The sequence below is a fragment of the Amblyomma maculatum genome, chromosome 8 (genome assembly GCF_055883805.1).
Source record: "Amblyomma maculatum isolate TAMU_Amacu chromosome 8, ASM5588380v1, whole genome shotgun sequence".
Taxonomy (NCBI): Eukaryota; Metazoa; Arthropoda; class Arachnida; order Ixodida; family Ixodidae; genus Amblyomma; species Amblyomma maculatum.
Genome location: NC_139351.1, coordinates 106,124,353 through 106,139,295, shown reverse-complemented (window position 1 = coordinate 106,139,295; position 14,943 = coordinate 106,124,353). Strand labels below are relative to the sequence as shown.

Below are 14,943 nucleotides of genomic sequence, written 5' to 3'. Positions count from 1 at the left end.
ATGCACATCACTAGGCAGCGAAATGACACAACTTGAAGAAAAGTCTTAGGGCCGTTCGCATGCTCAGCGATGCACATGTGCGATATAGCTCGTCTCAGCGTGACCAACCTCGAAGGACTCAGTGTATCCTTCGCGTGGGGAAAGGATTGCGCAAGGTGCTGTAGTACTGACGGCAGGGATCCAACGCGCTCACAGCAATACAAGCTGTGTAGCGCCCGCACAGGCAGCAATACCAGCGTGCCCTTATGTGCGCCGCGGCCGCGCCGCTCGGCTCCCAGAGCCCGTCGAACACTGGTCGACAAAATAAAATAAAAAACAGGATCCTACCGCTTTCCTCATAAAGCTCCCTTAAGGCTGACTAGGCTCCCCACTGCTCTGATGGAATTAAAACGGTCAGCACTTAAACTCAGAGAAGCCGGGTAGGCCGGCCCTTCTCTGAGGCTGCGAGCCATCGCGACGAACTGGCTAACGGGCGCGGCAGAAAGGATAGTAATAACACTTCTCATGCCTTCAACGTGCGCGTGCAAAAGTACATACGCTACAACGTTTCCAGTTCTCCCGTAGAGCATGGTAAGTCAAAACACTACGAGAGAATGCCCGTCACACCAGCGTCCGCGCGTCACCCTGCTACAGAGCGGTGGAGTCGTGTGAGATGACATCCTGCCCTCGCAGAAAATTACAAGATCACAGTGGCTAGCGTCAGCTCCTGATCTCTCGCAATAATAACAGTTAAGGTGGTTTTGCTCGCTTGCCGTTGTGCAATCACCACTGCAGTATGAGAAGATACTGAAAAGTCAGTCCTGCTCACTGCCATGGCTAGTCTATGTGTGGCGTCGTACACACACAGACACTCGATTTGTCACACCTCTGGCCCCACGTTCGGGCGCCAAAATATGGGGGTGTTAATTCTCGTAAGAGAGAGAATGCGCCACGAGGGGACTAGACGCTACGGTCGCCTTCTAGCCCCGACGTGCCAGCCCTAGCAGACAGAGCTGTGACCCCCAACCCGCGGTGCGAGAAATCGCCACTGCGGCGGGTTCGGGCCAGAGGGGACAAACACCGAGTTGCGTACTCGAACAAGAGTTTATTGCACTGCTCGAGTACACGGCAAGAGAATAGCAATTAAGAACAACCGCCGTGTAGCGAGCGAAAGCCGCGTACGGGGGTGCAATAACAACCACCTAATGGGGAAGCGCGCCAAGGAGGTGAGAGGAGGAGTCTTCTCACCTGACACAGCTTCTCGCTCACATCCCGTTGCGGTAAGAGCCTACGGTCAGCGGGCGATTCTCGGTGACGGCGGTGGACTCCTCGGCGGAAATCATGAACCGCGCGCTGCGCGCCCATTCGCCGAAGAACCCCAAGCGAGTTGCTACAGTCGCGCTCCTCGACACGGAACGGGAGAGGAGGTCTCCCGGTTACGCCGGCAGGAAAGAGGGAAGCCCGCGGCAGCGTCGCCGCAGTCCCGGGAGGCGGCGGGGGGTGGCCAGCGTGCCCTCTCCTCCGCCAACCTCTCTGCCAGCGCGCGTAATCACGCGTGTTAATTACGCGCGGGCGTTATAATGGAGGAAGGGGATTGTGAATCCCCACAAACGAGATCACGAGGTGTGACGTCATCAGTTTGTTGACCAATCAGGAATTTCGTTGTGATCCCGAGGCTTTCTGTACCGCTTAAACCCTATTACGTTAAAATTCTATTTCCTGTCTCATCGAAGCCACCCGTAAATCCTAGCTGCTGACCTGAAGACTAAAATTCCTCAGCTTCCTCGCGCCTACGGGGAGGGGTGGCAAAAGATGGAAAAAATCGTGTTTTTTTTTTTTCACATTGTTATGTTTGCAAGAAGCTTTCTGACGTTTTCACAAGATTATAGCTCTTATCTTCGCGGCGTTTGGCGACGATTTTGCAGCATAATTGTCTAGCGGGATCACTATCACTTAGCGCGATGTTGTGTTCAAGTAACAGCAACTTGAAGACACGTTCTGTACGCATCAAAGCTATTTCGCTATCTCTTCCTGCCAACCGTGCCGGGATAGGCTGCTTCTCCGCAGCTCGCTCATTAATGTCTGGTTTTTTGTTTTCGTCTTTTTTTTTTTTTTTTGGGGGGGGGGGGGATAATGCGGGCCATGATGTCAGCCTTGCCACCGTGTGGAACGTTCACACCGCATCTACATGTGGCGCACAAGGAGAACTTGCACACTTTCTCTCATTTTGTTAGACGGCGCGAAGCGTAGAAGTTCTGACGTGTAAGATGCAAAAATACTCGGTAGCACAAATGAGGCTTAGAGCACGAAAGCACACTCGAAAGGCAGCTGAGAAAAGCATCAGCCACGTTGCTTCAGGACCGGCAGCTAGTCGTACAAAAAAGAAAGCGAGGTGATAACAAAGACTGTATCCGCGAGCAAAGACCTAGCAAAGCCAACAAAACTAGAATAATGCAAGTACAAAGGCAGTTTTGCTAGGCTCCCATCGAGTTCCGGACATTGATTCGTGTTCCCCATGACGATATAAGTCACAACATTGCAGCTGCTGATGGCGATTACATGGATGATATGCACCTTGCTTTCTCCTAGCGGATCAATCAAGGGACCAGCCGCAACGATGTGTTTCTAAACGATTATTTCCCGAAAATTGTAAAGAGAGATTTCTAAAATTGTAAATAGGGTTCATATTCGCATATTATACGGAAACTTCGGAAGAGTTGACAGGTGCGTACATGCAGGTAAACTCTAGTGCTTCGATGCACAATGTAGCAATAGCGAGCGTTATGAATGCCTGCTGCCAGCATCCTTTCTTCGCTCGGCTTATGCTGACGATGCAGCGAAGCCCAGTAGCCACTGCATAAGCCATGCATCATACTTTATGGATGTACGCCGCAGATACCGCGCCTGGGTCACCCGCAGTAGAGGACACTGACACTGTGCAGTTTAGCGATTAATCTGTTGCTTGAGTTCGAACCTTGCGCGGGGATAATGCGATTTGTTTGCTTGGACGGCCTATTCCGAGGTTTCGCGTGCTAGCGAACTGTTGAAAAGAGGCACCACTGTAACGAAACCTCCGTGCCCTTGTGAAAGCCGTCAGCGTGCATTTGAGCCTTGCTTACCCGCAATAAAGATAACAGCGGGTAGTCTCTGCAGCAACGATATCCGGATTCCGCGAGTAGTGGCTAAGGAGAAAAAGGAGAGAAAATTCATGCAGGAACCAAAGCGTCGCCATTGCGTCTGCACGGCGTTTAAGGCAACACCAAAGAGTAGGCTTTACTTTCACCTCTGATTACATGGGTTAATGAAATCCAGTACTTTTGATTCTAACAACGGAGATGTGTCGAATCAAAAACATGGTCGCTACATCGCATGCTCTACCTACACTTGGAAATTTAATTTCGTAGCCCTCATTTCATGCATGGTGGCGTCGACTGTGCGTTTCCATATTTCAACTCCGTCGGCAGTAAAATTGGCATATATATTTTTTCACTATGACGGGTCGGCGTGCGAACTTGTGAACGCCGCCATAAACCTCACCTCTCCTATAACGCATGCCACTTGCTGACCGACGCAACCCTACTTTCAGAATGCCACCCGTCACTGCTCGCTGCCCAACCGGACGCCTCATCCTAAGCAGGAGCAGACTGGAAAAGGGCTCGGGAAATATTCAGCTACGGGAAGGAGGAGAGTGAGAAAGGAAGTGTACGAGCAGCACTACTATCGCACGTTTTGGCATTTTCAATATGACAAAATAATGAAAACACAGTACTCCGCAATGCGGAAGGCGCATCAAAGTACGGTAAGCCAGGTGTTGATGCATTTTTATATGCTGTATGCAAGCGTAAGTTTCCAAGAATAAAGTGCCGCCTCTCGAATGCTGAGGCCGATAGCTCGGGTTAGATCCTGTACACGACGGCCGCCTTTCGACGTACGCGTATATTGTGCAGTGCCCAGTAAGAACCACAGAGGGTCGAAGTTAATACGAAAACGTCCATTACGGCTTTTATATAGGCGCTGACGCTTTGGAGCATTAAGCCCAGTATATCATAACAAGCACTTACACGAGACTAACGCCCATTTATGTCACTAGCTTTAAAGCATTTTCAGGTAAAATGGTACTTTGTTCGTTTTACACAGCAGAAAAATGAGAGTTGCTAATTCACTCAACGGAACTAGTACGCTACTAATGTGCTTGCAAAAGAGCAGTCGTGGAGCTGTATGCATCGACGTTGTATAAAGCACTAAGCACGCTTCATAACTCTGGCAGATCTAGACCTAAAACGCAGTACATGAATTGGTGGCCAAACACAACCCCCCTCCCCCCTTTGCGCGTGCTCGCGCGCGCGCGGGCGCGCGCGCACGCACGCACGCACGCACGCGCGCGCGCGCACACACACACACACACACACACACACACACACACACACACACACACACACACACACACACACACACACACACACACACACACACACACACACACACACACACACACACACACACACACACACACACACACACACACACACACACACACACACACACACACACACACACACACACACACACACACACACACACACACACACACACACACACACACACACACACACACACACACACACAGCTGCTTCAAGTGTAGTCCTCGAGTGCTCAAACAGGTGTACCATACGCTGGCTAATTTACCCTTTTCGAGCAAATATAACCGAATTTACCGCAGCCGGTGCACGCGTCTCCTGAAAGTGAAAGTTAAGAACGGAGTTTATTGAAATTCCCGAATTGAGGGCAAACTACAGCGTAAATTGCTGTCACACGCACAATATTACGCAGGGGTGCAATCTGTAGAGCATTTCAACTAAAACAGTCATTTTTCTGGCGCACAGCACAGGACTGGAATAGCCTGCCCGCCGATGTCGCTACAATCATCGACCCCAAAATATTCAAGTGTGTCATTGAAAACATCTCATTTTGATCATCGACCTCAAAACTTTCAAGCGACTCATCGAAAACATCTTATTATAATTTTTGCTATACTTATTTGCCCTGTAACACCTACTCCTTCATGTAATGTCTCACAGGAGACCTTTGAGGAATGAATAAAAAAAAAAAAGGCTACTGCTGCAATCAGACTTCAGCGCACGCGCACTTTTTTCCTGAGCGATCGCAGGAAAGCTGAGACGCTGTAATCTTATCTGTTTCAATTAAAGTATGTCCTAATATGTTCAAGGCGAAGCAAAATGGATAGTTCTTGGAGAGCTCAAGGGAACGAGTTACTGCCCTAAGAAACCCTCTTGTCTGTGCATTCACTTCCAGGAGCCCGGGATGTGCAACATTTAGAGGTATTATGAGGGGCAATAAGACTGTGTTCCAGGGCGCGTAATTTCGAGATAAGCCTTTTTTCCTGACACGTGGACATATCCTAGCAGCCAGATGAGCGTCTAATCTCGCTCTCCTCCTGTAAGCTCCTGGTTGGGGTCCTGTCGAAACAAGTCGCCTTCCTGTCACTGCTTCCCTGGTCATAGAGATCTGCGCTGTCCGGTAACGAGACTGTCCCTTTTTCTTCTTGCCCTGACAGCAAATACGGCCCCAGAAAGAGGATGCTGTCTCCACGCGGCCAGATGTTACTTCGGTTGGGTAGGACCTGTAATCTCTGCCTGGCGTGCATGGGAATGGTGAGTGGCATTCTGTACTTGCCAGCACAAATTCATGTGGGCACAGAACTGTCTGTTGGAGTGCATTATTATTAATATTTGGTTCGCAGGAAGGGAAAGGTGCTGTATTTGTCACACTTGCTCTGTGGACGCCTGAACCGTGCCGTAAGGGAAGGGAGGAAGGTCGGAGTGAAAGTGGAAAGAGTGCTTGTGTGATGGGTGCATTTACGGTCGCGCTTCCGAATTCGTTCGCTTGAAAACATATCCGCCGCGGCTGTGGTCTTCTGTTAGTGAGCTTGAGGACGTAGGTTAGGATTACGGTCGCGTAAGCTGCGTATCAAAGGAAATTGCGAAATGAAAAAGAAAGGACGAAGGAAAAAATTTCCGTCTACTCTGTAGTGCCAACGTAAAATCAAGAATTAAACTGGAGTCCTCGTTTGTCATAACATATGAGCGCAGCTTTGAGACGTCAGATCTCAGATACCGTATCATACCACATCATACCATACCACACCGTGCCATATCGTACCATACACCAGAGCAAATACGAACAGAAAGGAAAGTAACCGCTTCTATTAGCCTTAAGTTACTCGGAGTGAGTGAGTGAGTGAGTGAGTGAGTGAGTGAGTGAGTGAGTGAGTGAGTGAGTGAGTGAGTGAGTGAGTGAGTGAGTGAGTGAGTGAGTGAGTGAGTGAGTGTAGAGTTTTTGTTACGTAAATTTTTACGTCCAGGCTGTCAATACAAAGTTCCTGGGAATATGTATTGGCATGCGTAAAAAGTTTAGCACCCTCCCATGCGTCGTGCGACCCGAAACCAAAGAGCAGGGCGCAGGTCTGGTGGTAGAGCAGTACATATCTCCCATGTGAATAGAACATGCTCATGAAGAACACGTGGGAAGAGCAGGTTGGGTGACGCATGGACCTGAGGAAGTGTGTTCTGTGTCGGTCTAACTGCCATGAATATGACAGTGGGAAATACGGAGTCGCCTAATATGTGAGAGCTGTCGATTGATTAGGTCACGCAAGATACCGGCTATATGGGCTCTCTTATCTCATGATGGACCCCGATTGGGGCTACTGCTGAAAAGTTTTGATCTATCCGGCCTTGTGAGGATTTTGGAGTTGGGAGAAATGCGCCTTTATCCTTGAGCTGGCTGTTCTGTTTGAGCAGCAACGTTTGTCGCGGACTTCCTTTCTTTGTACGTGTCGGGTTTGCCGTCTCGAAGCAGCACATGAGTAGTAAGAGACGCCCTAATGTACTGCAACTGATTAATCTTGGTCCCCTGGGGCTTAGTAACGTGCCTTGATGGATATTCTCGCATTCCTCCTCCTTCTAAATGCAGCCGTTGTTGCCGAGATTGATTACGGCGTATTGTCCGCTGAAGAACAGTGTATGGTATATGGCAGGGATGCGAGTGTGCAAGCGCGATACTTCGACTTACTCGCTGTGCTGATGAGCGTGTTCACACATGCTGCAGGGCAGCTATGAAATGGTGTTCAATATTCTTGTGGGGCCGGAGGAATCTAACTTTTTACCTTTAAGATTTCACCGGGGCGTATCTAAGAAGGCAATTAATAATTAATACATGCAAAAGCTCAATTTTCAACGGTGACGCACGACTCTGAACTATGAGATAATCCTACAAAATTTTCCTGTCATCTCTTCAACTTGTGGACAGCAGTTAAAACTGTGCTAACACTTGGAAGAGCAAAGTCCCTTAGTAGTCATGAGTTCGATAAAATTTTATCTGGTCAGGGTGATCATTACGGAGACGAAGAATTGTGGTCAGCGACCTAGTCAAAGATGGTAGAAAGTGTGCTTCGGGGTCATTACTGGTTCCTTAGTAAGGTTGAAAGTTGGTGAGTGAGTGAGTGAGTGAGTGAGTGAGTGAGTGAGTGAGTGAGTGAGTGAGTGAGTGAGTGAGAAGACTTTATTTACACCGACATGGACCTCGGGGCAGGGACTCAGCTAGGGGGAGGGTCTCCTTGCCGGCTCTCCTGTGCCGTGGCCGCAGAGAAGGTCTCGAAGTAAGCCTCCTCCGCCAGGCGTAGGACGATCTTTTGTTCATCCACATTTGGGATGCGGATGTAGGACTCCCAGGTAATTTGATCAATGAAAGTTGGGCGAGTTGTATCTGCTTCATTTTGAAGGAACGCGAAAAACGAGGACCGAGAATAGAAGGACGCAACACGAGCGCTACACGAGCGCTCGTGCTGTGTCCTTCTATTCTCGGTCCTAGTTTTTCGCGCTACCTTCAAAATGAACTGGTTCCTTGTTTACGTTCCTGTGAAGAAAATATACAAAGGCAAAAAAACTTTCGTTTCACCTGCTTTGGCCTGGCCAGCTGCGATTGCATTTCTTCGTTTCCAGACACCTTACTATTATTACCGACCGGGAGACCAGCAGCTGTAAAACCTTTCTTGGCGTCGCTGCGGGCGCGCGTCTGTAACTCAGCTACATCAGGGCTGAATTACCCGTGCCGGAGGACCGGGCCTTATGTCCGCCACCTCCAGCCTCATGTTCATGCTTCACGCAGGGCCTCATACTCGCCCTGACCGGCGTGGCGTTGCTTGACCTGGTGGAGATCTACGGTTCCGACATAGGGAGCGTATCGCACTTGATTACGACGCGATGTGTTGGTGGCCTGCTGGGTTCTCTGGTCGGTGAGTGACCTTCAAATTTTCGTTTTGTAAAGAAGACAAAGAACAGAAAAACGCTGCGGCATCGCCATCACCATCGCTTGTCTCCGGCGCCCATCTCGCTCGCGCTGAAGCTGTGCCCTGCGGCTGGTAATTCGACCCTGCTGTGCCCGAAGTACTGCCAGTGCTAGACGTTCCAGCCAACCATTAAATCCACATTTCATAAGTTCATCCCAGGTGGATAACAATGAATCTCCAACTGTAATTCAACTGCGATTAACTGGAAATTTGTTCCTTATGAAATGTGGATTTAATGGTTGGCTGGAACGTCTAGCACTGGCAGTACTTCGGGCACAGCAGGGTCGAATTACCAGCCGCAGGGCACAGCTTCAGCGCGAGCGAGATGGGCGCCGGAGACAAGCGATGGTGATGGCGATGCCGCAGCGTTTTTCTGTTCTTTGTCTTCTTTACAGTTTATACAATTTATCTTCGTTTTGTAGGCTTCAAATGAGAGCCGCGTACATACGACAAATGGTGAAAGGATCATTGATGATATACTTGCGACTTGGGAATCATTATTCAAACCACTCTTCCTTGTTATATATCTAATTTTATGACACTATCACTGTAGGCCATATTATTCTTGCGAATGTCTTTATATGAGCTTTCCACTCCTTTCAGTGGAAATAGTTTTATTTATTTATTTATTTATTTATTTATTTATTTATTTATTTATTTATTTATTTATTTATTTATTTATTTATTTATTTATTTCAATATACTTCAGACAGCCCAAGCAGGGGAGGTTTCAGAAGGAGCACCTTTAAAGAGCGCTCAAACATAATTTTAGCACATGCAGCAACAGGGGTCAGCAGCGTTCGTATATGAATTACCTGTAATCGAATATAGAACCATAGACACACCTCGTGGAACATACATATCTTTCAGAAATGTTAGTCTAGCAACTCCATGCGTGATTAATAGCAATACAGTGACATGATGTTTGTCTATACTAACTATGTCGCCTGTGAAATCTCATCGAACGAATTCAAATATTACATTTACAAAGTTGAGATTAAAAACAGTCTATAGCTCGTGCGTTGGCACTGGGAGCCTCGTCTAATGTTTGATACCGCAGAAGAGTCATTTGCGGATTCCTGCTTCCACGCCCAGAAGAACTCTTTATACATTTGTATATGTATATTCCATGTAATACATTCTCAATTCAAAGCGACGAACGTTAATTTTATTTTTGTTATGAAACAGCTGAATACCACACCAATATAATGCTGCTTCCAGTCGCGTTCCGGACATCTAGAGTTTCAGGCATGTATATTGTGTATGTTCCAACAAGCAACGATATTTATCGGATCTGCACCACGGGACCTATTAATCATCAAATTGCTCCTCCTCTTATAAGTGCTACTCAGCTCCTATCTGATGCCATTTGCCTCCAGTGCATATTTACCGCTTTCTCGTACATCTCTATAGCTACAGAACATAGCAGGTTTCAACTGCAACATTTAGCGATTCACATCATTTGCATCCCGGAAGGTAAGCCACTGGAGAGAACAAGTGACGCTCACTTATTAAGAGACCTCTTTCTCATGCTACGACGGTGGCCTAGAAGTGAGTTACTGTAATGAGGCATTTTTCTTCCCTTCTCTGAGTCGACACTGAACATGTCCGCTCTTCTCCGATGTGCAGGAGGCAAGTTGTACGACATGTACAATGTGCAGATCATGACCATCCTGATGATGGTGATCGCCTGTGTGGCGGTGCTCATGATCCCTCTCAGCGGGAGCCTGTGGCTTGCCCACGCCATGGTCTTCTTCGGCGGAATCAGCTCTGGCGCCGTTGACACAGGTGAGCCTCTTATACTGGCGAACCGATTCCTCAAGTAACAGCCCTCTGTCGAAAAGGTCTACCCGGTCTTGTGTGCCTGACAATGCATAGACAAAGCTTCAAAAAAGAAAAAAGAAAAATAAGGGATGAGATTTAGAAAATTATCTATAGCCTAGGCATAAGCCAAGAGAATTGAAGAGATCGTTGTCTAGGACAAATAACTACGTCGATAAGTTGCCGTTTATCATGCGTTGCTGTCAGCACCGTATTGCACATAGAGGACGAGGCTTAGTATAAATGGCCTCTACTAGGTGTATAAAGTCGGATACTACTCAGGAACAAAGCAGGTCTACGATTCAAAGACGTCAATTTTAATCCGTGACTAATCCACTGACACGCTAGGCTAACCCGTGGGTAATCCCGTTTAGTGGTAGAGTAATCCGATACTTCCTTGTCGCACTAACGTTAGAGGCTATTTATCACGGGTTAACCGCACCGTCATGAAAATCTATCGGCGCCCTTGGCCACACGGATTCCTTTTTTGAGGGATTACTGGGTTCTGTTTCTATATTTTATTTTGAAGAAAAAGGAAAATGGAATCTAAAAAGGCAGATTAAAAATGTTTTTTTAATTAGGAACGGCATCTGTCATAAATACGTTTGCGATAAAACTATATATAGCCCACCGTGCAAAACTTCAGGAGGCGAAACAGTCTGCTTGATGATATGCTCTCAAGACTGACCATCGTGGTGGTCACCTCACCCCTGACCACCGTCTGTCAGGGGTGATGTCAGGGTGGTGAACTGCACTGCATGGCGATTGTATATCGGCACTGGATACCGCGGACGCGCAAAACATTTGGTATGATATGAGACCTGTAAAGCATTTGGACTACCACGATCTAACCACCTTCTTTGCAGGTGCAAACGTATGGATCATCAGGCTGTGGCCGGAGAACAGCAGCCCGGCGTTGCAGGTCTTCCACCTGGCCTTTGGCGTCGGCTGCCTGGTGGCGCCGCTCATCGCAGAGCCATTCCTCTCTCCCGGTGTCGGTCAGGAGGCACTGAATCAGACGGCTAACCTGACCACGTACCTAACGTCCAACGACTCCGGCTACAGCCCCTTCGAGCCACTTCTCAACGGAACCGGCGTCGATGAGCTATCCGGGAGCGAAAGCAAGGTCTACTATTCGTTTGGCATCGTCAGTGCCTTCCACTTGCTCCTGGCCATAGCCATGGTCGTGCTGTACTTCATCGACAGCTCCGACGTCAAACCACCCCACGCAGGCGAGGGTGGCGCGCCCAAGACAGAAGACGTGTTCTTCAGCCGCGCCCTTCTCGCCCTTTTGAGCACGCACGTGTGTGTCTACGTGGCGCTGGAGTGCACCACGTCTCAGATGCTGACCGCGTACTCCGTCAAGAGTGACCTACACTTCACCAAGTCTGCGGGTGCACGCTTGGCGGCCGTCTACTTCTTCTGCTTTGCGGCCAGCCGCCTGGTAGCCGCACTGATCACGATCAAGATGTCACCATTCCAGATGCTTGTCTTGTCCCACGTGCTTCTCGTTGTCACGGGCATCATTCTCCTCATTTGGGGCTCCAGCAGCGCCCCCGTGCTCTGGGTGAGCAGTGCACTCATGGGCATTGGCCAGGGGCCCGTCTACGCGGCAGCGGTCGCGTGGACAGTGTCTTATATCAACATGAGCAACATTATGATGTCCATTGTCATTATTACGGCGGGCATCGGCGCTCTCTCGCCGCCACTATTGGTGGGCCAGTTTCTGGACCACGTACCAAACGTGTTTCTGTATGTGTGCTTCGCGTCGGTCTTGCTATGTGTGGTCTTTTTTGTCGCTATATATTTTTATGTCAGGAAAAGGCCCCTTCTAACCATTGAAAAGGAAAACGTCAACGGGACTTATGAGAAGCCCCAAGAAATGCTGTCGATTTAGCCGGTTCCGGTGTACTCCGTGCCTCGGGCGCGCTGGTACCGTGGCCCTAGGCTGCAGAATGGCAAACATTTGTCGTAGTTTAATAAAATAATCCTGCTGCATAGATATTTCTTCGTATATTCTATTACTTTTTAGCCCACAGAGCCTGAGGTAAATCCTAAGTGCTCGACAAGTCAAAAACCTATTTGCGGTCTTCTTTCTAGGAGAATAACAGGATGGACGCTGGCGAACATATGATATGTCTTGCATTTGTGGAAACTGCAAGTCGGCTTGCAGTCAAACATAAATTAAATAGCAAATCGGTTGCTTGAATTTTAAGGAAATATCACTGCAGTTTTCGGGAGACTTTCTTAAATGAAATTCTATTTAACCGAATGTTTCACCATATGATCCTAATAACAAAACACTGAAATACATCTTCTCTTTTTCCATCCTGCACTGGGGAAGATATCACCATAACAAGTCAAGTGATTGCGTTATCATTACTGTCTACGAAATTTTCGCGCCTATGCTTTGGAGATGCGTACACCGCTTGCTTCTGAATATGATTATTCTTCTGGTGCTGCACAGTTCACTGTATTTTGAACGGGAACAATCGCATGGTGAAAAAGGATATTTTCGATTTCTTTTAAATTGGCTTTTGGATATTTGGAGTCACTATGAATACTCGTGATTTAGACATTAAACTTTCTGCCGGTCAAATATACTTCTGGAGTAATCATAAATGAATATTATAATTTTGTTCGTTTTCATTCGAGAGCAGCTTAGCTTGTTCCACTGATGCTGTCTGAATTTAGAAGCTGTACACCTTGCCTTTGCCGTAATTAACGCAATGTAGATCTCTGTATTCTTTAGTGCATGGAGAAGTCGGCGGTTGAAAGGTTTTCAACTACGTCCCCAGCTTATTAAAATATAAAGTATAGGAAAGCGTATTCGACGCAATAAGGAAGGCTCATTAAAACACGGAACCTTGAACGAAATACATCGCTTACAGTGGCGCCACCGGTAGTAGCACTTGATATTTGTTTTTTGCTGGCAGGATATCGAAGGGCAGGAATGTTCGGTATACAGGGAAACAGGATTGTTCAATCTTGTACACCTTACCTTTCTGTCCCTTAATGCACCTTTGTGCGATCGGTCAACGCTCGCTCCTCGCCGCGTCGCACCTCGCCCACGAGGGCCGCTCGCATCCCATTAGCATTTCACTGCCTGCCTACATGCGTGAGCAGGGGGCACGGAATAACTACGGAACAACACGCGTCAGTCTACAAAAGCGCCTGTCGCTAGCGTAGCGTTATGATCGGGCTCCCAGCCGTTATGATCGGGCTTCCAAGCGGGTGCGGGCGAGCGCCTATATGCCCGCTTACAAGCCTAGTGCTGCGCCGCATGGCACCGGCGCACTTAGGAGGAGTCTCAACGTCGGGTTTGTCTGGACTTGACAGAGCAGCTGCCAGACATTTCGGCGCCTCAACGATGGTCGGCGTCATGGAGGCGCGCTCTCCTCTCCCGCCTTCTCGCACCGCGGCGGGAACCCAGCGCGCTCGTTGGGCCTCTTGACCCGCGGCCACCTACAGCGTCCCGATTGGACAGTTCGAATATCAACAGCTTCCTGGGCCCCATAAAAGAAGGCGATCGGCCAGTTGTCGATGGAGACTCGTCGAGACCGTCGTGAAAGTCGTCGCGTGCAGTGCTGCGCGCCTGGAGCGGATGTGGTGTAGTCTCCCTGGCCGTCGCTGTACGAAGACAGTCGCGTGAAGCCAGTAACTTTCGGCCCCCGTGGCGGTATTGTTGTCCCTTGTACCATGACTGTATATATTGTATAAATTCATATTTCGTTCACCTCATCTTGTGGACCTGGAGCCTTAATACCCGGACACGGATCGGAATCGTGACATTAGTTTTGCGAAATTAATTAAATGAAGCGGGCGTATGTGACTGCGACCTACCAGCGCGAATAGGGCGACCAGGTATTTGCCCACCGTGGTGGCTCAGGGGTGACGGCCTGCTGAACCCAAGGACGCGAGATCGAATCCCAGCCGTGGCGACTGCTCTTCGATGGAGATGGCAAGCAAGCCGCCCGTGTATTCTGCGATGTAAGCGCACCAGATTGTCTAAATTTCTGCAGACCTCTATGACGTTCCTCACAGCCCGAGTTGCTTTGGGACGTTAAACCTTACAATCCAAACAAAGCAATCCCTGTATTGCAATGCAAATGGACTCAAAAATAACCTTTAAACTGAGATTAAAATGACATGAGTGCGACTTTTTCTAACGCAAGATTTGAAAGACGTAAAGGCGAACTATGAGATAAGCCAGGCTGTTAGTTTCCGTCGGTGCGGGATTGTATCCTGCCCTTGAAGGTTGCGATCCGTTGTATTAAGATTTTATTGGTTATTAGAAAGTTATAGGGTGGTTCTCAGGAAAACAACTACTCTCGCTTCATTTTTGTTCTACGAAGTCTTTGGAATCGTAAGAAAAAAGCCCTATGCAGATATCTTGACGAGCCCGGGTGCAGGCTTCGAGCTTAGTAAGTAAACTTAGGCAATTCCTTTATTTTAGCTAGCACTTAATAGATAAGGCCCAGTAAACGAATTTCTCATGTGAGATATGACTCGTATTTAAACTGCCACTGCCCGCGGGTATGGCATTTTAAAGAAACAAGCCCAAAGCTTCAATCTTGTATCGAAGACCGTCTCTGAAAAATACTACAGCGATGCGCACGCCGGAGAGCAGCATAAAAAGAAACGCAAAAAGAAAAATATATCTCATGCTGCCCTTCGGAAAGCCAGATTCCTCATTCTCTACGCAAGCCAGAAAAGCCACAGGGATGACCGGAGATAGCATTCATTAGTCTGTCTCCCTGACTGGCGGGAGAAGG

General features: G+C 48.3%; 1 protein-coding gene across 2 annotated transcripts in view; it reads left to right on the top strand.

The window, feature by feature from the left end:
- LOC146182120 (sodium-dependent glucose transporter 1B-like) overlaps positions 1 to 12,170 on the top strand; it is a 79,928-nt gene extending 67,758 nt beyond the window's left edge. For both annotated transcript variants that reach the window (XM_084577131.1, XM_084577132.1), the window contains exons 2-5: positions 5,555 to 5,651; positions 8,167 to 8,293; positions 9,977 to 10,135; positions 11,035 to 12,170. In XM_084577131.1, the coding sequence (XP_084433257.1) occupies positions 5,555 to 5,651; positions 8,167 to 8,293; positions 9,977 to 10,135; positions 11,035 to 12,065 (1,414 nt within the window). In that variant the 3' untranslated portion in view covers positions 12,066 to 12,170. The remainder of the gene's footprint in view (positions 1 to 5,554; positions 5,652 to 8,166; positions 8,294 to 9,976; positions 10,136 to 11,034) is intronic.
- Positions 12,171 to 14,943: the final 2,773 nt, after the last annotated feature.